At 46.3% G+C, this 27,028-nt stretch overlaps 1 protein-coding gene across 2 annotated transcripts in view; it reads left to right on the top strand.

Annotated features, from left to right (window-relative positions):
• Positions 1–24,640, top strand: part of LOC135993381 (gamma-aminobutyric acid receptor subunit beta-4) — a 73,786-nt gene extending 49,146 nt beyond the window's left edge. The window contains exons 4-9 of one of the 2 annotated variants that reach the window (XM_065643205.1): positions 1,783–2,003; positions 14,516–14,598; positions 18,846–18,983; positions 20,564–20,716; positions 23,515–23,759; positions 24,263–24,640. In XM_065643205.1, coding sequence (XP_065499277.1) covers positions 1,783–2,003; positions 14,516–14,598; positions 18,846–18,983; positions 20,564–20,716; positions 23,515–23,759; positions 24,263–24,640 — 1,218 coding nt within the window. Of the gene's footprint in view, positions 1–1,782; positions 2,004–14,515; positions 14,599–18,845; positions 18,984–20,563; positions 20,717–23,514; positions 23,772–24,262 lie in introns of both variants that reach the window. The other variant, XM_065643204.1, reaches the window with a different exon arrangement.
• Positions 24,641–27,028: the final 2,388 nt, after the last annotated feature.

Raw genomic sequence — 27,028 nt, 5'->3', positions numbered from 1 at the left:
CCAGGAATTTGGGTGCTCTGCTCCTCTGTGCTCTCACTGCAATGCAGGTCCAAACACCCTGGGAGAATAACTAGGGAGAGTACTTTCCTTTGCAAGGTCTTGACTAGAATGAAAATGTTTGTGCCCCTGAGAGATGGATTGAGAGGCTTCTGAGGCAGGATTTTAGCAGTCCTTTTAAAGGCAAAGCAAAACAGTTTCTTGGCCAGAAAGCTGTCACTGTGTTTTTGTTCTTTTCAATATAACACAGAAAGTGACAGATACAGCTTTTGTATCCCATCTACAGCACAGTTTTACTCTGTGACCTTTTGGATATGCATGGGGGTCTGGATTTGTGAATCATAGTTAGATATCTGAAAGCTGGCATACCCATAATGTGAGATTATCTGTGCTTGTTTTCAGAGGTGCTAATCAAACCTGGCTTCGAGTGAAGTCAGTGGGAGAAGACAGGCAGGCTGGATGCCTCTGTGCTCAGCCCAGATGTTAGTGCGTGAGCGAGGTCCTTGCCAGCCCCTTGCACAGAGCTGGAATTTGCAGATTAGAAACACCCATCATGCAAAACTGTGTGGTCAGGAGGATTCCTGTGGCACTGTGGTATCTGCTTGGGAAGAGGTCATTTACACACATCTGCAAAAATGCTGTTCATTTAAGGACTTGTGAAAAATCACTGACTTCTCTAGGGCCACTGTCAGCAAGAGTTGCACCTACTTACTAATCAACATCCTGTTATTTTAATGCTATCTGTTTTATCCCCCCAAATTTTGGCTACTAGCCTATTTAAGACCCATTGTGAGAATATTTTCTGTCATTGGTGTATACAAGACCCCTTCTTGTACTACTCGTTTACCTGAGAAGAATTAATTGTTCCTCTAGTATGGTGACGCAATACTGTGTCTCTGAATAAGCTGATCTGCGGCCTCTGGATCTCCCCTGGATGTGCTGTTACTGTCCAGCAACTGGTATGGTTTCTGCAGAGGTACAGCTGTGAGCCGCCAAACAGCTCTCCCTGCCCTCTATAAAATTATTGGCTTAGCAACAGTCTTAAGTTTCAACTTTTTTACTGTTGAACAGGAGAGGAGCTGGAGATACATATGGCATTGTGCTAGCTGGGGCTGGTTACAGAACTGCCCCTTTAGCAGTGGATCATGCTCCACTGGTGACAGATTTCCTCCACATATGTCCTTCCTGAGAATGGCAATGAACTCCCAATATAGCTCATATAACAAGGCAAGTGCTAATAGCTTGTCACGGCTGGCCTGGGTTGGCTTTGAAACCTTGGTCTTGAGGTGAGGTTCTCCATGTGCCCTTGGGAATCTCCTGGGTTTCTGCTCAAAATAAAATTGACTTTTACCAACTGTGTGGTAACAAGCGGTGGGTGAACGTAACTGCATTGTGTCCAGACACCTTTACATGACTTAATTGAGAAATCAATCCTTGAAATCTTTGGCACAGTGTAGCCCACTCTCGGTTGACATCCCTCAGTGTTACCATAGTACTAATTACTACTAGTTTTGCAGCCAAACTCTAAGCAGGCTGGGACAACATGAGTGGGATGCAGCTTTGTTTGATTGGAGTCATGTCATTTCATCCCCTACAAAGCTCGGGCTTGTTTCCATTTTCCCAGAACAAAGCGCAGTTCCCCCTACTGGTGGAGATGTGGACACAAACACTTGAGTGCCAAGGAATTTGGAGACTCACCAAAGGTCTTGGCAGCAGCAGTAGTGAAGGGACCGAGTTACCTCCCTATCCTGGATCCAGGCTGACATTTGCATGTTTATCTCCCAGGACTACACCATCACCATGTACTTCCAGCAGAGCTGGCGGGACAAACGCCTGGCGTATAACGACCTTCCCCTCAACCTGACGCTGGACAACCGGGTGGCTGACCAGTTATGGCTGCCTGACACCTATTTTCTGAATGACAAGAAGTCCTTTCTGCATGGGGTGACGGTGAAGAATCGCATGATTAGGCTCCATCCTGATGGCACTGTCCTGTATGGCCTGAGGTAAGTCTAAGTGGAATCTTTCATTGCCGTTGAGAATGACATCTCATCTAAACTTTTGCTATTTCCAGAGATATTCTGATATGCCGAGGACCCAAAAGATACTCAGGTGTTGCACAGTTTTAAGGATATGTTCTTTCTCCAAGCTGGAAATGGTTGTTTTCTTCAGGCCTTCAAAGTTTCTTGTGCTGCTACACACAAATGCTGGAGATGGGAATATAGTCTGCTCTGAGTATTTCAGGTCATTGTCATTCATGTTGCGTAACACTTCCATTTGAAACACTCATTTTCAGTTGCTTGTAATATTCTGCAAGTTTGGCCTATGGAGACAAGACTTCATTACTCTTGTATCTAAGACTGAATTTCTGTAGCATTTGAGTCAGATCACTTTAGTCACTTTTGAGTACGAGATAGGAGACATGTTTTTGTACAGTTAAAAAATGTCTCTTTATCAGAGAAATTCTGAAGATTGATACTTGAAAATTTATATCTAGTAGGGGAATGGTCCTCAGTGAGGAGGCTTTTTGTGGTGTCTGGAATGAAATAACATAGGCAAGTCCACAGCCTTTGAAAGTGTTGTGCTTGCATGTGGTGGAGGTGGCAGATGTTGGACTTTACTGTATTATCTGGATATGTGGAGATGCCAGGGTAGTTAAGAAAGTTAAATGCAGGTGGCTAAAAGGGGAGTTTGAAGGTATAGGTAAGAGCGCAGGTTTTGGATGCTATAGCTGAAATCTAGGCAATGATTTTCCCAACCCTGTATTTGTCTGCTTTCAGCTTTTCTCCTAGGTTTTTTTTGCCTATTTTTTTTCACTACCAAAATTCACAGCTGGCTTTTTAGACCTGCCTCCACATTCACAAATGATTGCGATAGCAGCTCTGGGCTTACATCCCAGTGCAGCGAAGGGGGAGGAAAGACCTTTCTCCTCCAAAGAGAGTACACCCACCCTTCCCATTTACAGTATCAGCTCCTCTGCTGCTTCATGTTTTGTGGCAAAGTCTGACTTCTTATGATTTTTTTTTTTTTTTTCCTCCTCTTGAAGTAGCAGGTCTGTTTTGTGGAGGGCAAGGCTGGGTATAGGCATAGCAAAGTAGGAGGCTGCCCAGGGCATTGTCCTGCCAGGGCAGCAAGGTGGCTATGCCCTCTGCTTTCCCTATGGCAAGCGCTGGGAAGCTGAAAGAGCAGTTGTTGCTGGTGCTGAGGGACAGGCTGTGGTATGTGGGATGATGTATGTAATATTTTTCCCTTCTAATCAGTGGATGCCCCTTGCTCCAGGCCTGGACACAGCAAAAGGTGCAACAAGCCCAACTTTGTGACTCTGTGCCAGTTCTGCCTCTCCCTTCCTGGGACAGGTCCATCTATCTCTCTACCTTGGGCCAGTGACGTTGTTTGGCTGATACTGCCAGGGAGCCCTGAGCCAGATTTACTGGCCCACCAGAAAGACTGCAGCCTTCCCACAGCTGACTGCCCCAAATTTCCTCATTGTGTTACAACAAGAGTGAAGGCTAGGCAAGAAGATGCTTTGACTTGCAGTAGATAGGAACATAAGTCCAGCCTTTTGGGAAGGAGGGTGCAAAGAGCGCTCTTAAGCTCAGGCTGCTCTTTGCTGCTGAGCCAGCCCACCTGAGCGTAGAGCTGCCTCCCCCATGCTGGTGGGAATTCTTTGCACACACCTGCACAGCAAAAGAAGCAGAAATGTTAGTACATTTTTATCAGCTGCCATTTAGTCAGCTCAAATAATGAGAATGTGAACCCTGCAGCACAGGTGACAGGCAGTAGAAGCCCTTAGAGGGTTTGTACTCGAGCTGGCTTGGGCTGGGACACTGTGCAAGCACCTCCTGCACTGTCCCTTCCCTTTCCCTCCCGCGGGGCCCAGCAGCACAAGGAAGGGAGCTCAGCTTCCTCGCATGACCTGCATAAATGGGTGAGATGAGGAAAATTGCATCCAGGCCAAAAGAAAGAAAATGACAGCTGTTTGCCCCTGTTATTTCCAGGGCCATAGTAAGAGCTGCCTGTGTTGTTTTAACTTTTGGCTGGTTTTCCTGGAAGCTGCTCTCTTGCCCCTGGAGAAAATGGCAACTGCAAAAATGAAGCACTGAGCAACTGCAGCTCCTGTTCCCAAAATGTACCTCAGGTCAGGGCGGCTGGCTTTTTACCATCCTGAAAGCACTGGGGTTTTGGGGGACAAGCCGGGTGCCCTGAATGCTTGTAGTCCCTCTGGCTTTATTAATAGTAGTATGGACAAAAATTTCTTTAGGGCTGTTTTCTGTACTGACTGCTGCACCTGTGATGTTGCTGACCACAGAAGTACTAGGTCCAGTTTTGCAGGTGCAAATAATTGCAATCCTATCCAAAAATACATAGCCATGTGTACAGCAGGTGTAATAAAGTAAGAAGTCATTCACCTGTGTTCCCTTTATCTTTGTAAAAATGCACCCATGCTTGTCCTGAAAACAGGAAGAAAAGTGCAGGTCTTCCCTGTACTTTGAAGCCTGCTTTTAGTCTTTTCCTGCATTTTTCAGAAGGATTCATGAAATGGAGTTGCCCTAATGGAAGAAGGCCAAAGGAGACAATTTCTATTTCTTTTCCTTTGTTTGATAGTTTGTTTTTCCCTGAGCGAGATACTACAGCTCTGCTCCTTCTCCTGCTACCTTCTTGTAAGTCGCTTCCCCCTCCTTTGAGCTGATCCTGTATCAAAATGACTCAGTCATGCTATTTGTGGCACAACAGTCATTTTTCTTTCCAGCGGTCTCTGATGTCAGAGACCGGGGACGATGACACCCTGGCAGGCCCCTGCCTGCAGCAAATGCTCAAGCGACTGGCAGGATCGGGCCCAGGCGCTGGACCAGATCCCAAGGTCCAAGTTAGCTCACGTGGAAGTCAATAGGTATTTTGTTTCGGACTTCAGCGAGAACAAGATCAGGCTTCAGATAACTTGTTTGTATGAGTAAATGAAGCCCTTTATTCCTCCGCTCCATTGTGAAAGTTGCGTGTCAGAAAAACATATGCTTGTTTTTTTTCTGTAGAATTAGCAAATTAGTGGATGAGGGGAGTGCAGCAGATGTAATATAGCTACATCTTAGGAAAGCATTCGATACAAAAGCTTACTCCAAAATTAACTCCCACTGGACTCGGATTAAAAGCTGGTTACCAGGTCTCCAACAGAAGGAATGCACAACTAGCAGCGGGTTGTGCCAGGGCAGCGATGCCGGGCTGCTGCAGGGCTGGAGGCAGGACTGGTGCTCCCTGCCCCCTTCCCCGGGGAGTTTGCAAATGCCATAAATCCCAGAAGGCCAAATAGGGTCCTGGAGCCCAGATCCAGCCCAGAGGGCACATTTGTCTCTGCAAACACAAAACGGGATCAGAGAATCACACAATGTCAGGGGTTGGAAGGGACCTCGATAGCTCATCCAGTCCAATCCTCCCGCTGGAGCAGGAACACCCAGATGAGGTTACACAGGAAGGTGTCCAGGGGGGTTGGAATGTCTGCAGAGAAGGAGACTCCACAACCTCCCCGGGCAGCCTGGTCTGGTGTTCTGTCACCCTCACTGGGAAGAAGTTTCTTCTTGTATTTAAGTGGGACCTCCTGTGTTCCAGTTTGCACCCATTTCCCCTTGTCTTATCATTGGTTGTCACCGAGAAGAGGCTGGCTCCATCCTCCTGACACCCTTTACATATTTATAACCATGAATGAGGTCATCCCTCAGTCTCCTCCAAGCTAAAGAGCCCCAGCTCCCTCAGCCTTTCCTCAAACGGGAGATGCTCCACTCCCTTCAGCATCTTTGTGGCTGCGCTGGACTCTCTCCAGCAGTTCCCTGTCCTTCTGGAGCTGAGAGACCCAGAACTGGACACTATTCCAGATGTGGTCTCACCAGGGCAGAGTATGGGAGGAGATGCAAACGGGCAGAGCTGACAGGATTCTTAGGAGGCGTAACCTGGCATGACGGTGCCTGATCTTGCCTGGCCCCCAAACACCTTGCAGGAATTAAAAGGGTCTGTGAAACATTGGAGAGCTGGTCACCCGTGGCACGCAGCAGGAAGGTGCTAAAATGATGTGGAAAGTCTGCAATATGAAGGGAAGCTTAAAGGAGCTGCCCACAAAGACAAAGCAACTAGCTATTGGGTAGTGGACAAAGGAGGATAAAACAGTGAGGAAGAGCTGGATAGCACTGGCTGAATTCAACATATTTTTCCTCCTAATGGCTTTTGTCAGAAATTGCACTGGTGTCATCAAATTTTAAATGAAAAATTAGGGAGAAATTTTTTCATTTAAGAAAAAACATTTCAGAGGATGTTGATGTTTCACTCTTAATTTTATGTAGAGAATTTTTCACTTATGTCAATATTTCCCTCGCTATTTCAAGCTGCCTTACTACCACTACTGACATCTGAGCAACACAGGGAATCATCAAAGGCTTTCTCTGGACCTCCAGAGACTGTCCAGTCCACCCCTGCCACAATATTGAATAAGCTTTACATTATCACACCTACAAGCTATACGTTATCGTATGAGATTATTTCCTTTCGTAGACCATGTAGCATCCACTTGGTAGTGAAACAAGTTGACACTTGTCAAATGCTGATGTCACCAGTATTTTGCTATCTGTTTTCAGAGACCTAAAAATAGAAACAACAGTAACAATGCTGAAATTCTCATATGCTAATTGGAAATCATAGTTGAAACCAGCTTTAAAATATCCTCAAGGGAAATCTTGAAGCTATTTGATTTCATTCTAATTAGGGACAAAACTGGATTCCAGCAGCACAGGTGCTTTGAGGAGCCCAGACTGCATCCTTGAGCTCGCAGGGGGAGCAGAGGGGCTGGGGATGCGGGGAAGCAGGCGTGAAGCCGGGCGGACAGCGAGCGAGATGCGATGCCTGTCTGGCGGGGAGCCCAGGCAATGTAAACTGAGCAGCTGAAAAACTGCAGAGGAATTTGATGACAGAGACTAATTCCTGTGCAGAGAGAATGAGGGATCTCCTCCTGCGAAGGTGGTAGCGGTGGTGGGGAGTGTATGCATGTGTATTGTGGCGTTTTGTTCGTTGGTTGGGTTTTTTTTGGTTTTAATTTTTATTTTTTTATTTTATTCCTGCCCGCGATAGTCACTGCAATGAGGTGTGTTTTAGAAATCAGGCACTTTGGATGCATGCAAAGGTGCCAAGGCATAGCAGGGCTCTGGAGAGAATTGTCGTACTTCAAACAACTCAAAATTTGCAGTTTTAGACTGAGAGAAGATGAGCGTATCTGCTTTGGGAGCACTTAATGTCTGCTTTTCACGGGGTATCTTCCCATCCTTCAGCTGCTCCCCGCGAGGCAGCGGCTCCTGGGGGACGTCAGCCCTCACACTGCAGCAAGCTACTGCTGACCCGCTTGTGCTCTTGGCCTTGTTTCCAAGGAAAGCAGCGGCTAGAACACTGCTTCTAGCTCACCTTACACAGGGAAGAGACGCAGGTTAACAGTCACATGTAAAGTATCCCACCCACTCACTCATCCAGCACCAGAGACCCCCGTGCCAACTTGGTGTGTCCAGGGCTGTCCTGCCCTCTCTTCACGGCTGTGGCTCTGTTGGAGCTCATCGTGGGCATTTCACAGGTCCCACCTCCAACCTGTCTCTTGATCAGGACCCAGCCTGGTCTGTATTACATTCCTCAGGTCCCAGACTGGGGTTCTTGGGTTATCCACCTGGTAGAAAGGTTGCTCCTGTCTCACATGAAGCTTGCTGTTTGCAGCCATGTCCTTGTTCTCTTCAGGAGTGTTATTTGATTTTCAGCAGTGAAGATGGTCTGATGGGTTAAAATTGAGGAGATTTTTCTGTACTGAGACCACTGAGAAATTTTCTTCTCCTCAGAGGCCAGAAGGGAAGAAATCTGTGTTTTTTGCTTCCCTTTCCCTTTCTGAGAGAGGTTTCTCTGGAAATGTGAGAGATGATTCAGGCTCTACCCTGTCTCTAGTAGCTTTGCCTACTCCATCCTCAGGTTAGGTAAAGGCAATGGAAATCTCCCCTTTGACAGCTTGGGTGCAAAGAGTTAGGCTTATTTCCATCCATGGAGCTCGTTCTGCAGCCTTGTGCTGCTCCCATCACAGAGCTCTGCTCTGGGCCAGCTCCGTAGCACAAAGATGTGGCGGTGGGAGAAGAGTTCGTTAGGTGGGTGAGGGGAAATGAGAATTTAAATAGGAGCTCAGCTCCCTAGCTGAGGTTAAGGACGGATCCCCTTCTTCATTTGTGCCTCCCAGGGCTGGGATGAGGGACTTAGCTGGAAACACTGGAAGGAAGTTTAATAATGTGGAATTTCAGAATAACCTTAGAAGCAGTGAAGAAATTGGAGTTCACTAAAACAGGATAAAGCAGCAAGCCAGAGCGGCTTCTCCATCGTTAATGTTGCAAGAACAGCAGCAAGCAAGATCAGGGCCTGGCTGGAATTTCTGCCCGTGCTACATCTCCTATAATTCTGACTTGCTTATTAGCAAAAATAGAGGTCAAGTAGTACCCACAAACAACTGATTCCCACCATCTCCTCACAGATCACTGAAAGAGTTTGCATGCCCTGAACCCCTGGCTCACTCTGGCAGCACCTCTTAGTGTTCCTGCTTATCCTATCCCAGACACCAGCCTGAGCCTATCCCTGGACCCTGTTTATTTTTTTTTTTTTTTGCTGAATCCTAGAGGTTAAAGTCATGGGTTACTGTTTTATTAATTCGACTTCCTCCCAGCCTGATGCTGTGGAAGGAAGAGACCTCCTGCTCTGTTAAGTGGAGGTCACTGTTGTCTGAAGCAACCATAAAAATTATTCTCTTTTTAAACACGTTCCACTTGGGTCTCTCTTGTTCCCCAATCCATTGACGACTTGCCAGGCACATGGTGCATTTGGAATAGAGAGACAGAAAAACAAAACCTTGCAGCCAAGGCAACTCTGCTTTGTACTCTTCCAGGGTAGAAAAATGGTTGGTTTAGATGACCAGTACCCTGAGTACTAGTTTAGAAGAACCTTTTTCTTTTTCCATCCCCATCTGAGTGCAGTGCACACCGTTATTTATCAAAGGATGCCTATGCAAGCACAGATGCTTTTGGAAACAGAATGACCTTAGCAGGATTGTGCCAAGGCTTGTGGAGTCAGTTTGGGGCAAACAGGCACAGGGGTAAAATATTCCGTATCCTTGCCTTGCTCTTGGTTCTAACATGACCTCTAGGAGTTTGCAAAGATCAGACCGTGTTAAAAGAATTGCAAAATTCACCACAGGTTTATAAATCCCTCCAGGCCCTTCAAAGTTTGTGCTTGCTGCCAGGCAGAAGGTGACATTTGCCAGCATGTTTTTATGACTGACTTTGAAAATGTGCAGAGTAAAAATTCAATTTTGGTTTTTTCCCAATGTTCAGCAAAACAGCAATTTTGCCTCTCCCTCTACTCTTAGTCACCAGAATTCCCTTACTAGTCCAACTTGACCCATGGGATGAGCCTGCACAAGTCCTGCAAAACCTGAGCTGTTTCCACCCATTCTGTGAACTGTTGTGAGCTCTGGGAGTCTGTGTGGAATAGGAGCATCTTCAGCTTCTTGGGAGATCTGAAATCCAAAAAGTTGCAACCAGCAACTTAAATATTTATCTTTTACTGTGAGAGTGTTTGTGTTAGTCCCTGCAAATTGACACTTAATCTGTAACTGCAAAATAGGGTAAGTGCCTGAACTGCTGGCTCCGTCCCTCCTTTTATTAGGAAGGCAACAGTAGGGGTATTTGTGCAGTACTCCTCCAACTCTCATCCATACTGAGTTTTAGGAAAGAAGACATTCGACTGCGGTAGGTTTTAATAGCAGGTTGGAGCTCTATGCTGCTCCATGTTTGTGAACTTATATAATCATTCTAAATAAGACAGAAGAAGCCATTAATAAGTAAACAGCAATGAGGAGGATCAGAGAGGGAATGAAATGGCTGGTGGAGTTCATGTCAGAGAACTCAAATATTTGTGGAGGACTGATGGCTTACAGAAATTTGAGCATTCCCTTTTGAGCTGCAGCTGTGGTGGGACAGTCCTCTGCTGCTGCTGGGTTCAGCTTGCAAGAGCAGGCAGCGGTGGAGGGACAGGAGGGTCAGGTTGCATTACCCTTTGTGTGCCAGCATCTACTTTGGCAATACAAGCAGATAGGCAGAGCTTTCATTGTAATAAATAGAGACCTAGCACTCATCCTGTTTGACTTAAAGCTCTGTGGCTGCTTTCCTAGAGGTGGTCTCTAGCTCTCCTGGGGCTGAAGTATGCTCTTCAGAGCAAGTTATCCATGGTACTTCAGCTTCTGCTGCCAAAGCTTCTCGACATGTCATGAATGCATGTCCTTTTTTGTTTGGTTTTTGGTGGTTGTGGGTTTTTTTTGTTTGATTGGTTTTTTTTGAGATATACAGTGGTTTCTCCACAGCCCTGTCTCCCCCCAGATGAACTGTGTCCACCTGCAAGCTATGCAGTGGAGTAGCAGGGCAGTGAGGACTTGGCTGCTTGATAGCATGACTGCCTGCAGACTCAGGAGAAATTATCAGGGCAAGGGTATTGATGTCTTTTTTTGTGGGGAAGGAGGTGTAAAGGTTGTGATATGTGAGGGGGCTGACCCGGAGACCCACAGGGTGGGCAGAGATTGAGGGAGGAAAGGGGAGGTGGAGACAGAGGATGGTGGTGATGGCCAGGCTGGGCTGCTGGAGGAGGCAGGACCGCTTCATTGAGGGCATCGTGCAGAGCGCAGGCAAACCTCTCCCCTTGCATGGGCATTGTCTCTGTGAATTGCCATCAAGGCAGGCGAAATTTCACACCACACAAATTTTTTGAATTTAAAAGGGGAGGGAGGTGGGCAGAGAAGCGTGAGAGAAGGAGAGGGAGGGAGAAGACACAACCTGGCTAGGGGCCAGCGCCTCATGCTAACGCCACAGGGAAGGTGGCATCCTTCCCCAGCGTTGCCTCTGGCCCCCGCGCTCCCTGCTCCCTTTCACTTTGGTTGCATCTCCTGGAGGCAGCGTGCTCTGTCTAGAGTTGTTTGCAGGGTGATGGTTTGTTCTCTGTCTCCTCATCTCCTTTTTCACAATAAGCATCCACTCGTGCTCTGCTTTCTGTCTTTTAACCTCCCGTTCTTCTCCAGGTCTCTTTCCCCAGGCTGCTTTACCCCTTGCTTCCCCTGATTCCTCTCCTCTGTTCCCTTACCCCAGTGGCCTCCTGTCCTGCACTATCTGCTCTCCTGCCTTTCATTTCCACTCCTGCCACCCCAATCAGTGCTCATGCTGTCATCACTCTTTGATTTTCTGCTCGTTATTCCGCGCCTTACTTTCCTTCCACCTTTATTGCCTGTTAACCCTGTTGAGACAACCAGGAGCTCTTCAGGGTCAACTCCCCCATCTATCCCTCCAGCCCTCCCCATGCTCTTCTATGTGCCAAGCAAACACATCTCTTCACACAACAGCTCAGAGCATGTCAAAGTAATACATTTATGGTCATCAAAGCATGAAGCAGAGGTTTGTCCTGTGGCCTTCTGGACCAGAGATGGCATGTGCTGTGACCCCAGAAGGCCACTGGGGTGCCTGAGTTTTGCTCCCATTCCCCTTTGGGTGTAAGAGGTGGGTGAAGCCTCTCATCCATTCGAATCCCACCTACCCATAGTATACAGCCACAAAAGGAGCTAGAGAAATCTCGTTGGCCTCTCTAGTGGCAAGAAAATGTTGAGTTAGTCACAGAGGCCAGAGGTGGATATTTCACCAACAGTGGCAGGTGCTGTGTAAAGCAATGGCAGAGTTGTGATGCAGTGGGTCACCAAGGACTTCAAGCAGGATATGGCAAAGTGAAGCTGGTGTCCAGGAAGATTTTTTTGAGATCTGAAGTCTAAATACAGGGGCAGATCACCAGGAGTTTGGGATCTGCAGCCAGCAGGGGTATCCCTGGAGGATGCTGAACTATACAGTGTGGATACACCTGCCTTTTAATTGGAAGGAAAGAGAAATTATCTGGCTTTTGAGGACAGATGTCCTCTTAATCTTGCTTTTCTCCTTTCTGTCCTACCTGTCCTGAGGTTCTCTTCTTTTTTGAATTAACAGGGCTAAATTCTGCCCTGATGTAAATCTCTGCTGATATAAATTGACGCGATCTTGCAAGAATCGCTGGAGTGGCTCTGGATTTATGCTGGCTGTTAGTGTGAGCAGAATTTGGCGCATGGAGTGTGGTAGCCATAGCTCACTGTGTCGTGCTCTGCATTTCCAAGCAGCACTGCAGGTGATAAGCAAATCCTGTCGAGAAGCGAGAGGGTCCCTCTTGAACCAGAAAAGGCTTCCCCTGGGTGTCCTTTGTGTAGCCAAGTTAGTCAGGCTGCAATTTTGGGATGGACTCTATGGAAAGGTTTTAGCCCACAGGGTCCCACAAATGGGGTGGAAAATTTTCATTTAATACATTTTTGCATCTCGCACTTTAGGGAAAACAGGAAAATGCATTTGTAACTGCTATTTCCCACGGGTGCAGTATAATATATACAGTATATGCTGTGTGCGGCATAGGGGAATGAGTCATACCCGTTCATGACTCTTTGGTCTCGGTGCCTGGCCAGGATGGACACTTTGGGCTTTCCTGGCAAGGTGCAGCTCCCCCCAGGTGTGCTTCAGATCTCCTGTTCCTCGGTGGGCTCATGTGCACAGCTCTCCGGGTGGGAGAGGCATTGTGCTTCCAGCAGCCCTCCTAAAAATGCCAAAGTGGGAGGCTGCAAAAGCAATACATGCAATCCTGAAGCCATGGTGATAATTTTTAAGTGGCTCCTGTCCTGTTATCCTTCTCCCCTCCTGAGATTTCTCCCCCACCCCGACCGCATTACAGATAAAAGGGTAAGAGCTCACTTGGGCCCCCTGCTCGGAGAAAGGGCAGTTGCAATGTTGTATCTAGACCCAGTGAGGATATATATAAATTCCCTCCGTCTCTTTGGATCTATTTATAGCATGGCAGGCAGTGGCAAAGGCTCTCCTCAAGGCTTCATCTCCTACAAACAGTCTTCACAGACAGCAGAGAGATAAATTTAGCACACGAGATTTCTTAAAGCGCCAGCAGCTCTGCGGGGGCCGCTCGCCTGCCCTGCTACAGCCCCCACCCGATACCCCTCCAGGGGCTGTCCTCTCTCCCGGGGGTGCTTCCTGCCCCTAATTCCCCCCACCCTTTCTGATTTTTTTGTCCAGCTTCAGCCCTTCTCTCTCCCTTTCTGGTCTCTTTTTCGATCATTGATTTTTTTTTCCTCTCCTTTTTTTTTTTCTTTTTTTTTTTTTTTTTTGCTGGTTCACCATGTCACCCTCTCTGCTTTCTTGGCCTTTTATTCTTTTCTTTTTTCTTTTTTTCCCCCCTCTCTTTTCTCTCTCCCAAGCCACAGGGCTCAGAAGATAAAGCTTTCTTGTTAACAGTTCACTGGTTATGCCTACATAGTAAAAAATGTGTAGCTTGATTAATGCCTTCCAGATGGTTAATTGAAAAAAAGAGGGGGGGAATGCACCAATCTCTCCCCCCTCATCAGCACTCTGCACACATACATTGCACAGAAAGAAAACTGCATTAAAGGGTGAGCAGAGCAATACAATTGAGAAACAGGGCCAGCCTTTTAACTCCAGGGTAGTGTTGCCAGGTTGGTGAGTCGGCTGTTGATTTGCTCTGTCCCTGCTTCATGCCCTCTTCCCTCCTTTATCTCACCCCAAAATTCCCCATCCCAGAGAGTGGTGCACACACAAACCCCCCTCACACCCTCATGTGAACCAACCACGGGCACCATGCTGCTCTGTCACCACCCTGTGCTCTGACGCCTCAAAAACAACACCAACCTTCATTCTCTCCCCGTATTTATTTTTCGGGGGAGATGCACACACACTTGCGTCTTTCATGAACCTTGATTGTGCAATTGGTTGTCCAAGAGTAACTCTGTTAGCAGAGCCGTGAGCCTGCAGGAGCAGAAGGGCCCATCGGTGGGGTCTGGGCTTTTGGATTTGGCAGCGCTGACGTGCGTGTGATGGAGTGGGAGTGGATGGGGAGCTGCAAGTAGGGTCATTGGGGTGACTTGGGAGGAAAGGGGGGTGTAATATAGCCAGCTATTCCTCTCCATAGGTCATTGCTGGACAATTTGATTAATGCATCTTCTGTTTTACAGATGCATGTCAGCTGTCTCCCTCTTACAAACTGACATGCCTCTCCTGTCCCCTCTGCCTGTAGCTCTGCCTGCTCCTGGTTTCTTTGTCTCTCTTCAGAGAGGGACAGGGGAGGAACACAAATCCCTCCCTGCCCCGTTAACAGAGATACTGCCTTGCTAACGTTAGTCATGAAGGGTTTAAGCCGTGCAGTTGAGGGTGAGCTGCATCCAGCCCCTCAGTCCCGTACACCTCTCACCATGGATCTCCCTGGTTTCCAGGGAAACAGCGGCCCCAAATGCTGCCTGACTTTCACGTCTACCTTTCATTTCCCTTTTTTTTTTTTTAATTCAAGAAAAAATACGCAACTGATTTTTTTTTTTTTTTTTCCTTCCTTCCCCTTTCAGGATCACCACCACGGCTGCTTGCATGATGGACTTGCGGAGGTACCCCCTGGACCAGCAGAACTGCACACTGGAAATTGAGAGCTGTGCGTATACCTTTTGTCTGTCCTCCACCACGCGGTGCCACCCGCCCTAGCCACAGCTTCCCGCTCCTGGCGTGCCTCCCAGGGGTCTTATGGGCCACCCCTCCTGGAGGATGTCTCCTGGGGAAGGACCAGGCTCCCTCGTCCAAACTCTATCCTGAGGGGACCCTGTGGGTGAAATGCCTGGGAAAATGGAGCTCTAGCAGCAGGCTGGGTATTAAAATCACTCTCACCCTTAGGGGAAGCCTCCCTTAGCCCCAAGAAAGCCCTGGGAACATTGTGGCTGCCCTTGCTCTGTACAGGAGGTGTGACCCAAGCCCTCCCACAGTGCCTCCCCACCTATGGAAAACCTCTCCTGGCCATGCCAGTGGAGGGAGTCCGGCTGTCCCTCATCAAAATGCACAGCAGGATCCCCGCAGGAGCGGTCCAGAGCAGCAGATCTCACAGTAATGATGATGCAGCTTCAGTGGTGATTATCAGAGAATTGCTTCTTTCATAAAAGAGGTCCCACAGCATCCATAGTCGGGAGGCACCGTGCTGCCTTACCAGCCCTGCCTGCGCCTGGGAGCCCCCTTCCCGCTCGCCGCTCGGGTTGCCTGGGATGCGCAGCCAGCGCAGCGCTTGGCGTGGTGGGTAATGGGATGTAAATTAGGTCCTGCTGGAGGCACTAATGACATGTCATTTCTGGCGCTCCTTAGCATTTCGAGAATAGTTTATGGTACAACCAAGAAAACAGAAGGCAGAGAATTACCCACAGTTCCCCATGTTGCGATTTTGTTCTTAATGGGACATGTCAAGCCAATTTGTTAGTTGAAGCTACATTTCCTTACAATATTTCTAAGATCCATGCAGAGATGAAGAGATTCAATTGTTTCCTTCCTAAGGCCTTTTGTCTTCTACACACTTGCACAGTCAAAATCTGCAGGGCTCCATTTTGTTTGCGTTCAAGTCCATGCAACTCTGGAATAATAGTCCTTTTATGGCTGGCTTAAAAAAAAGTGCATATAAAAAAACCCCCAAACAGACCATCAAAGTAGTCCTTTTGTGGTGCAGGGGTGCTGGGTTTGTAAGGCAGCAGAAGGCAGCTGGGGTCTCCTTCTCCACAGCAGCTCAGAGCACTTACCTGCAGGAGGGAAACCAGTGCCGGTACTGCCTGGTGATCCCATCTCTCCATTCCCAAAATTGCCCTCACTGCATGTATCTCTGAGCTGTGTGCCAGGATCTAACAAAAACCTGATGAGGCAGGCAGCAAACAGGCTGTTAATCTGACATTTTAAGACATCGTATCAATACTTTATGATATTTCAGGTTGAAATGACTAGTCTTTGTGAAAGTTCTTTTACTTTTTAAAAGTAAAATGGAAATTTGGTTTTCTTTTTAAAGCTTAGAAATCAAAGTGAAATGTTTATTTTTAGACTGAACAACCTTTCCCTTTAGAATCACTTTAAAAATGGCTTCCTGAGAAACATGTTTGATTTCATATTGCATAATGTGATAATAAAAAAGAAAAATTAAAAAATTGGTACCCAATACAAGCAGGTCATAGAATAAATGGAACTGAGCTAGTTAACTGCGATATCTCCTAAAATTAGTTACTGTAATTTGACATTTTCTTTGCTGATCAGGAAGTAAATTTGAAGTCACTGCTGTTAAATTTGTGGATGATGAAGATAGCAGTCTGCGTGGCTTGCTTGCTGCGCATTTGAATACCTCCCGATTTGAATACGTCCAGAATGCATTTGAAAATGGCTAAATGTGGAGATCTGCGCCTGGGTGTGGGAGCGCGGGCCAGGCTGAGGGACTCGTACCCACATGAGTAGCAACTGGGGGAAACGTGGAAGGGATGGCAGTCCCGAGCACCACGGCTGGAGGTTTTGTAGCAGGGCTCTAACAAAAAGGGCCGGAGTGAGCCTGCGTTATATAAACCAGGGGAGCTGTGAGTCAGAGCAGGGAATTGATTGGCATCTGAATATGTCACTGGTGAGATGGGGAAAGGGACTCTTGTCTATATTTGGTTTCCAAAATTTAGAAAGGAAGTTGAGAGACCAGAAGAGGTTGAGAAAAGATGCTAAAAAGTGGTTCAAGGGCTTGAGCAGATGTTTTGCAGTGAGAAACCTCAATAGCTCAGTCTGCTTTGTTTACTGCAAAGGAGGTGGAGAGGCAACTTGTTTACAGGCTGGGTGCACCTCTGCAGAGGGGAGTGCTTGGTGGAAAGGGCTTGGTAACCTCCTAGAAAAATTCAGAGCAACCACCAGTGTTCTGAACATCTGAGCCAGATTAATTCAAATGTAAAATCGCACAATGTTTTCAGCTGTGAGAGTGTTTGAGCCACTGGAACCAGCCACCGGGAGGAGTGGGGAACTTGGCCATTTCTTGCCACTTTCCACACTTGGTCTCAGCATTCTGGGAGAGACGTTGCAGCCAGATGCAAATAGCAGTTCCTGTGCACAAAGCTGGGGTACTCGAGGCAGTGCAACAGCCTGTGACGCTCCGGTGTGTGCAGCAGATGAGATGATAACCTAGGGGTCCTAAGTCTCTGTGGGCTTGTGGGTGATTTACCACTTACTGCTATGGGAGCAGGAACTTGCCATGGGGGGAGGAGGTGGAGCCCTGGCTTAGCTGATTTACATCAGAAGCAGATCTGGCCTGGCATTTGGAAGACAGTTATTATTTTTTAGTACCCACGAATAAGCACAGTAATGACTGAGAGTGCAGGATGTGGGCTTGGGGACTACACAGTCATGGAATAATTCGGTTTGGGAAGAGACCTTAGGGTGTCTCTAGTCCAGCCTGCAGCTCCAGGTAGGGTCAGTTATGAGATCAGACCAGGTTGCTCAGCCCTTTATCCACTCGGGAGCTGCAGGATGCTACCATCCTTAAAGGTTCAGCTATGATCTGGGGTAACCCTTGTCCCCTAAGGCTAGGTAGAAGAACTTTTCCTTCATGGTACATTCAACAGCCCTTCAGTCCTTTGATCCCACTAATATACTGGTGCTGGTTTTGGTGGCAGCTCTCGCTAGTGGATTTTAGCCTTGCTGGGTATTGCTGGCCAACTGTCTCTCTGCTGTGAGGGCTTATGGAAAAGGGAGGCTGTTGTGCTGCAGTGCAGGTTGTGAATAATAGTTGTCTGTGGGCATAGATGAAGTTCATGCTCTAAAGGAAGCCTTGCACCATTGCCGTACGAAAACCTGTCTGTACCTTACTGCTTCTTTGCACACAGAGGTGCTCCCATGCAGCTCTGCACTTTGCTTAGAATGAGAGGCCATTCCTTGTGCAACAGCAGCTGCAGTGCTCCAAAACTCAACTTGCCACAAGCAGTAGTAATTTTTAAGCGGAGAGGAATCCTTGCCCATGAGGGCAACGTGCAGGGCTGTGAATATCACACTGGTGGAAAGGAGAGCTGCATGATTCCATCCCCTGGGCCTCATTCCCCATGAGCCCAGAGCATCTGGGAAGTCTTTCTGCTGGGACTGCGGCTTTGGGCTCCTCAGCACTTCCAGCCTGTGCAGACCTGTCTGGCGTGTGTTGTTTGGCGTTAAAATAAGAGGCTGTACCCTTGGCTGAGTTAACAAGTCCATTACCCTGAAATGTAAGGGATGAGTATTTGTTACCAGCCTGACTCCCTTTCCTCTCTTCTCCCGTTGCTGCTCTTTTCAGCCAGCACTTGGTAAAAGCAGCCTCTGATGTCAGAGACTTTGTTCACTTCCTGGCTTTAAATTTTGACAGAGACTATGTAGAAGAGGGAGATGCTCTGGTGCTCAAATTTCTTTTCAACTGCTGTTGTAAATCTTTTTCTCTCTGGGAATTTTTAATACTTAGGTGTTTGATTTGCCTAGTCCCCACCAGAACGTATTGTGTGGTCTCCCCCTTCTGGTAAAAGGAGGCAGTTTTTAAAAAGCAAAATGCCATGTTTGCTTCATTTGACAGAGACTCCTGATGAACAAGTCGCTGTCATGTCAGCCATGGAGATTATGTAGCACAGGTCAAGGCCTGATGGACCACTTCGCACCGTTTTCTTGTGAATTCTAGCCAGAAGTGGGAGTTCTGACCAATTTTTTCCTCTTCCGAGGACTGTAATGCCAAGCTTAGCTGAAGAAGAAAAGAACGTCAGCAAGGAGGACTTATGCTTGTTATCAGATGGTGTGGGCTTTTTTTTGAAGCCTTTTCCAGATCACTTTAGTGAAAATGGGGGTGTCATCTGCTTCAGCTTGTTGGCTTAGTTCTCTCTCTGTGCTTCTTCATCTCTGCAGATGGTTACACAGTTGATGACATTGTCTTCTTCTGGCAAGGAAATGATTCTGCTGTCACGGGGATGGAGGTGCTAGAACTGCCTCAGTTCACCATTATCGAGCAGAGACTGGTCAGCAGGGAAGTGGTCTTCACCACCGGTGAGTGTCTGCCAAAGGGGTGTGATGCAATGTGCAAACCTTCTACTGATCAACCTCAATGTGGTTATTCCTCTGATGCGGATACTGAGGCACTAACTTAGGATCTAGGCTTCAACTTAGGGTCCTGTTCCTTTGGAAAAGAGGCATCTTCTGTGCCCAGCAAGTGTTTTCATTTCTAAGTCAAAACACTAACTGAGCTCAAAACAAAATCTCTTTAGAAGGTTCTTAGCTTGTAGCTTATTTTTATGTGGTTTGCAAATGGCTCTCAAAGTTAATGTAGGTGCAATAGTAAGCAGAAGAATATATCAGTTGAAAAGCAAGTGGCCTATGACATGATGCAAACCCATCTGTGCACAGCAATAAAATGATCTGGAGAGAATATCTTGGACGATTCAGATGCTGCCAGCTGGAAAGTCGGAGGGGTTTAGATTTTGGTTGCTGTCTTCGCTTTGATCTGGCATGGAGTTCATTGCCAAAACAGCATGCCATACACCTTTTAAATAGGACAATTTTTGAAATGCCATCAAATCACAGCCTGAGTCTATCAGAGGTGGTGGCAGATGGTGATGCTGTTACAACAGTGCCTCAGGGACATGCTAGGAGCAGGGTCCCATTGCAATGGTAACCTAGAGACCCACAACAAGAGACAGTATTCCTCCAAAAAAAGTTTGCAGTCTAAACAGTTAAGACCTTCAACAAAAAACGGGTGAAATACTGTGTTCAAGCTACGCAAATGGCACATAATGGTGAGAGAACATAACCTCCTTTTTTCCCAGTCTAACTCCTTGATCATTAAAGGCTGTTGTTCTCTTGTTACTTTAGCTGCCAACCCACAATTATACCCATGTTTCAGGCTGCTATGTTGCCTAAGGGACAGAGGTAGGAAGGACGAATGACTTGGGCTTTGTTTCACAGCATTGAGAGAGGCCACGCTTTGTCCCTGTTAAAATGGCCTGGCTCCAGTTGAAGAACAGTAAAAGTACTTATTGTCTTCACTATCTCCATTAGGTTTACTAAAATATTAGGAGGAAGTTGCAACAACTTGGGAGAAAAAAAAAACCACCAAAACTACAGATTAACTAACAGTATTCCATTTGCATATGAATTTGCCCAGTCTGACCATAACCCATTTTTAGAACAGCACAGGAAAAATATGATTCAGATCTTCATTGCTGTTTGGAGGAAAAGCTAGCACATGAAACACTGGAAAATCATCTCACTGCGTCCAGATATAGGGTTGAAGTCTCCTGTGCAAGCATGTATCAAATTGGCATGTACCATAATAGCAATTTCAGCACCGAACAGACATTCTCCAATGATGTCTGACACAATAACATAACTTATGTAGAGTTTCCTTTCTTCTTAATATTCTGAGCCAACTGAGCAGCCTCTGAAGGGCCCTCTTCCAAAAACTGATGAGTCTGCAAAACCAAATGAAGAAAAAAAGAGAGTTTTCTCATTATCTCTGCCTCTTGAGAACATTTTCCAAATAAAGCTTTGATTCCTAACCTAAGCTCTTACCATAAATACAGCCTTGCCCTCCTCTCAAACAACATCTCCCCTTAATGTCTCATTGACAGGTTCATATCTGCGCTTATCCTTGAGCTTCCGGATTAAGAGGAACATTGGTTACTTCATCCTGCAGACTTACATGCCATCTATTCTCATCACCATCCTCTCCTGGGTCTCCTTCTGGATCAATTACGATGCTTCTGCTGCACGAGTAGCACTGGGTATGTACCTTTTCATTGCATCTTGAAGAAGGCGGTTTTTTTGAGGGCGATCAACTAGGATGGCTGTAAGAAAGAAAATACCTTTTTCTTTATGAAGTAGCAGCTAAGCAAGCCACGTAGGTCTGTCAAACTTGTTGTCCCAAATGAAGGACATTTTTCCTGAGAACAAATTTCAAATTTGCAGCCAGAATAACTATTTTTTCATTCGAAAGTACCAGTACTTCCCAAGCTTGAGTCTGTATTATTTGAATCTGTAAAAGCACTACTATAAATTTCTGTGGGTGCAAGTTTAGCTCTGTAACAAAAGCATAAATGGCCACAGCTTCTCAGACACAGGAGCCTCTGACATACTACGAGCCCTTCACTCTGATATGTACTAGTTTTCTTAAGTAGAGAAATCTAGGTACCTCTTGCTCGCCAGGTGTGCCAGAAATGGTTAGTTGGATGATAAATGCTGAGGGTGGGTGCCGAAGAGTAGTTAGAATGGTGAGTGAATGGTGAGTGAATGGCTAAAAGGTGGAAAAAATAAAGGAAGTGGCATTACACGTTTCTGTGATGGTTTAGGCCCCATACAGACACTTTTTGTAGATGAAAACCTTTATAACCAAGGCGAATGTGGGACAGTAGTTAAAGTCCAAGTTAATCTTAAGCACACACTTCCCTAAATAGGAATGTTTTCCTGTAAGAAGAAAAAAACCGAGGTCTTCTAAGCAACAGAAGGGAAGTGGGGGTGGATTGCAGATGAGGATTTTGAAGAAGGAGCAGGAGAAAGGGGGGATGGCTGGCATATGAGAATGGGGCTGTGTGACATGATAGAAAGTTCAGAGGAAATAAGAGAGCCAAGGAGGGAGAAGGATTTCATCTGAGAGTGGGAAAAGGCTCAGAGAGGCAATGGAGCACAGGTAGATGCTGGGTCTACACAGGAAAAGTTGGGGGCTTAAATTAGCTCTAGGAGAAGACAGAGTTTGAGAAGACTGAGAGGAGGGATGGTGTGTACAAAGATATAAAATGGATGATTTGGCTGTGCTTGCTTGGAGAGACGGGAGCAGGGAGACAGGGAGGGAATGAGAAGGACATAGTAAATTTAAAAGGTAAGTTGCATTGACAAGAGCACAAAGAGTGAGAGAAGAAAAAGTGACCGTGGCAGACATTGCTGGCACAGAAAAAGTACAAGCAGAAGGGTGGACATGAGACGCACAGCTGCTGAAATTCTGCTGACATCTGGATTCAAAGGAGAAGACAGAAGAAAAACATTGTAGATCAGAACTGGAACAGCTCTCCCTAAACTATTCTTGACAGCTCTCTATCTAACTTGTCCTTAAAAAGCTCCAAAGGAGACTCCACAGCCTCCTCTGGGCACTTTATCTCCAGATTTACCTGCCTGTGTAGTCAAAAAAGCTCTTCTTTGCCTCTGTCCTAAGTCTCCGTTGTAATTTGTCCAGTTCTTAATGGAGATGTGGAGAACATTATATTCCTCCTTTCTTTGCCCTAGATTTCTGGATATTTAGACTACTGTCTAAATATAGACAATATAATATATTGTATGTATATAAATATATCTCCCTTCTGTTTACTGTTCTGTGAATTGAAGACTATTAGTTCTTTAAATCTTTTATCAGGAATGACACTAAAGACACAATAAGAGTGAAGGGGAAAGAGGACAAGCAGAGGTCCAGGATGCACAGAGAGGTTTGAGAGCCATCACTGTAGAGGTAACACAGAAGAGCAATTTTTTTTAATTTTTTTTTTTTTTACCCAGAGGTAAACCAGAAGAGCAAATTAAGGTCATGGAGACTAAGCTGCCAACAGGGAGATGAGGAGGAGGGAAATAAGAAGAAAAGGAGATCAGCAAGGTAGTAAGAAGAACATCACAGCTGGGCTAGAGAAGTGGGAAAAGAAGACTAGGTTGAAGAGGAAAAGTTATTGTCCCCAAAAAGGAAGCATGAAGGCTCATTGCCATCTTTTTGAAGCTGGTGGAAGACTGTCAGACAGATCTGAGACCACTCTGACAGTCCAGAGAAGGGAAGAGGGTGAGAAGAAACCGAAGAAGAGGACTGAAGCTGTGAGAATAATCATGGTGCACCAGGCTTTGGAGACTGAGTAGATGGGGGAAAAAAGTGTTCAATGAGAACAAGAAATGTTTATTTAAGATGCAGGAAATACAAATAGGCCTAAAAAGGAGAGCGTGAGAACCATGGGAGAAGTGTGCACAGATGATAACTGAAGTAGTGAGAGTAGTAAGGCTGGCAAAAGGAAGGTGGGAATTGATGGGGTCAAGAATGTACACAGAAGTCTATGAGGCAGGCAAAAAAGATTGCCATGAAGAGGGAATCTCTTCACTCTTTTTCCTATTCATGGTATTGGAACAGCAGATTGTAAATTCATATCAAGGATACTGAGGCATTCAGTAGTGTCCAGGGAAGCCTTACGAGTTCATGAAGTGGAAAAAAGGGAGGAGAAGAGTTTGGGAGATTGAGAGCAAAACTGAATGTGTCCTACCACACTGAGGGAAAGAGGATCAGGGAGGACATAAAGAACCAAGGTCCAGAGGATGTTGATCTCCATCATCTTGATGTTACTTAGCTTTGACATTTTCTCCTACTGTTGGCAGCTGGTTTACTTTCTGCAGCGATTTGTACTGTGCAGCTGGCCTTAGAATAATGAAAATTTTCTTCCCAGTTGCACTGTTTCCATCCCTCCTGAGGTTGTCCAGCTGGGAGGAGGTATGGGGAAGCTGAGAGTGGTGTTTCAGGAAACCTTTTCACCTTGGTAATAGAGCACCTACCCTCTCCTTACAGGGGTCACCACGGTGCTTACAATGACTACTATCAACACCCATCTGCGGGAGACTCTTCCTAAGATCCCTTACGTCAAGGCTATTGATGTTTATCTCATGGGCTGCTTTGTCTTCGTGTTCCTGGCACTCCTGGAGTATGCTTTTGTCAACTACATATTCTTCGGCCGAGGCCCCCGGCAGCAGAAGAAACAGAGTGAACGCATCAGCAAGGCCAACAACGAACGCCACCGTTACGAGGAGAAGAGGGTGAGAGAGCAGGTTTGTCCCCTTCTTTCATTGTGGTAGGAGAATTCAGATGCTCCACTGTCCACTCAGTCCTGGGTGAGCTATGGAGCAGACTTTCTCCTCATCATGAGACATGAACTCCAGTTCCTCTGTCTGGTGATTGCTGGGAATTTTTTCTCCTCGATCATTTTGTCATCATCCTCAAGCCTGTCTCATCAGGACCATACTCTTGCATGGGGCTGGTGTACCCAAAAGTACCACTGTGCCTTTTGGTCCTAATATGTTGGCAGAATCACACTAGCCCTCTCAAAAATTTGCTGCAAGCACATGTGGCTAGTCCTTCAGCTCCAGCATCAGTGGACAACATTTTCAAATGCAGAAGTCCAGGTTCAGAGCTCACAAGTGACCCATCCAGTGGTACTGTTACACAGAAAACTGTTCAAAATCATCCCTGGCCGTGTGGCCCCGAGTCTGTTGTGCACAGGTCATGCCCGCTACCTTTCTCTCTGTCTTCCCTGTTCCAGGTTGATCCGTATGGTAACATCCTCCTCAGCACTCTGGAGATGAACAATGAGCTGCTGGCCACGGACATGATGAGCAGCGTTGGCGACTCTCGAAACTCTGTCATGTCCTTTGAAGGCTCAGGAATCCAGTTCCGCAAGCAGCTGGCCTCTCGGGATGGATTTGGTCACCACCCAACCCTAGACCGCCACGTCCCACTGACCCACCATGCCGCAGCCCGCAACCGTGCCAATTGCCGTCTCCGCCGGCGGTCGTCTAAGCTGAAGCTCAAAATCCCAGACCTGACAGACGTCAGCACCATTGACAAGTGGTCACGAATCATTTTTCCCATCACCTTTGGATTCTTCAACCTTGTTTACTGGTTGTACTATGTAAATTGATGCCTGCAGCCTCCGCGAGAGATAGGGACAGACACTCAGACAATGACAACACAGGAGTGTTGTGGTCTTTTGGGTTTGGGTTTTACTCTTTACTATCATTATCATTTATTCCTTTGATTCATTAGATTTATTCTAAGCTTACTCTTCTCTTTTCAGCACATGTAGAACCACGGAGTGTGGGGAGGGAGGGTAAGGGAGAGAGGGGCATAAGGGAGGGGATTTGGTTTCAGGGAGGGATGTGTTTGTCTTGATTTTGATTTCCTGTTGAAGGACTTAAACAATTCTTAAAAAAAAAAAAAATCACCAAAAAAAGAAAGAAAAAAAATACAGAAAAAAAATCACCAAAAAATGTTTCAAAATAGGTGAGGGAAGGAGATTTAAAGAAGTTGAGTCAAAAACTGGTGATGCTGATAGGTTATCTTTGGCTGTGCTCACTAATGCACTATCGTCACTTCCATTTCACTACTGAATTTCATCTTTCTCTTCTCAGTATTATTATATTTTTTAACTTTCTTCTGTCACCGCTCTTAACCCCTTCATGGTTATTCTTTCACGGATTCATGAGATGGTGGGGGTTCATTCTCATGCTATGAGACTTCTCTTTTCTTTTTTTCTCTCCCTCTCTCTTGCTTACAAGCCTAAAAGAATCTTTTAAACCAACAAATAAAAAGAATATTTATTTTGGAAGAGCGGGGCGGGGGGAGGACAAGGCAATTATTTGGGAGGGAGGGACAATGTGGGGTTATGGGAGGGTGGGAGGAGGGAGCTTATAAAAAAACAAAGGCACATTTGCAAGTTGCCTTTTTCCACCTTCAGGAGTTTGCAAGCTGTTTTTCCTGTGTGAATGTGCGTATGAATGTGTGTGCACATGTATGTAGATACGGATGTGTGTGCGCAAGCATGTTTTCTGGGGAGGGGAGCTGGGGAGGGGGGTTTTGTAATGTCTTTTGTAGAAAGAGAACACAGATGACATTTAACCGGCAGTGTTTTGGGGGGAATAGCGGGGTTTTGTTTGCTCATTGCAACTTTGTGAGGTTGAAGGTTGGAGTCCCAGCTTGTATTAGAGACAGAGCTGGGGAGGTAGATTGTGCAAATACATACTTGCTGACGAAAGAGAGGGTTTTGGGGATCAGCAATGGGACAGTGCTGCTGTTCACCGCTGGCATCTGATCCCTAACACACTAAACTGATTCAGTCCTGAAAGGAGGGGTTTTTCCTAATCATTCCCACCCTGCATCTTTCTTACTGAATTTGGGGAGACAAGCAATGCAGAACTCTGAAAACTCAACTCTTCCCCCTCTCTACCTGTTCCTTGTGCCAGACAAGGGACTTTGCACTCCAGCCCACTGAGTGACCGTAGCCTATGACAAGGTGCAGGAAAGGGGGGATGTCATTTAACTTTTTGCTTCAGGACGAAAAAATCCAGACCTATCAGCTATCCCCCTTCCTAAGAAGTTCAGAAGCAAATGGTGGGCTGGTAGCCTCTGATCTGTACTGCTTCTATCAGACCTTGCTTTATGTCTGTTAATAAATGCAGAGTGTATACAAGAGCACCCTGTGTCCCTTCTTGCAGAAAATGCAGCTAAGGATGCAGGAGAGTTCCATGGAGCATCATCCCTCTGGAAGATGATGGTCTTCAAAGACTGGGCAGGGTGAAGGTTGCAATGAAAATGCTGAGCTTCTCAGTGCTTGTGGAAGCCCCCAAGTCTATAGCAGCTTCCATTCACAGGCACTCGTTACAAAGGTACAGAAGGTTAACTTGGCCTTGGACAGCAAGGTCAACTTTTTCCAAAGGAGCCAGTGACTTTCAGGAAAATCACTGAATTATTGGCCACTTTGGCAATCACTAATGATTGATAATCTCCCTTATAATATTAATAAAAGCCATGAAAATAATAAATTCACAAGTGCAAATCTTTAACCCTAGGGTCATTCTGCCATTCCTGGAGTTAATGATGAGAACCTTGTTCTTACATGATGGAGGTTTTTACATGCTAGATACACACACGCACACCCCCTGCCTTGAATCCAGCCATCCCTTTATCTTCCTGCTAGCATTCTCTTCCTTTTTCCTTGATTCCCACTGCTTGGGAGAGCACAGTGATCCTCTGAGACCAATTTCTGTTTTTCTGATGACAGATGCATCTAATGCATGCCTTTTCATTCACTAATTTATGTCTGTACAGTGCTATGAAAATGTGAATCCCTCTAGGCCTGACCTGGTAACACTGAAGTCATGGAAAGTTTTGCCTTGACTTGGATGAAGCAGGATCAGGACTCAGAGTAATAAGTATTGTTCTTTTTATATCAGTACTGTGTCTTATGCATTTTCCACTAACAGAATCTTAAACATAAAAGCAGAGCATCCATCTTTCTCATTGACCCCCA

This window comes from Caloenas nicobarica, chromosome 12 (genome assembly GCF_036013445.1).
Source record: "Caloenas nicobarica isolate bCalNic1 chromosome 12, bCalNic1.hap1, whole genome shotgun sequence".
Taxonomy (NCBI): domain Eukaryota; kingdom Metazoa; phylum Chordata; class Aves; order Columbiformes; family Columbidae; genus Caloenas; species Caloenas nicobarica.
This window is presented reverse-complemented; position numbering and strand designations above follow the sequence as displayed.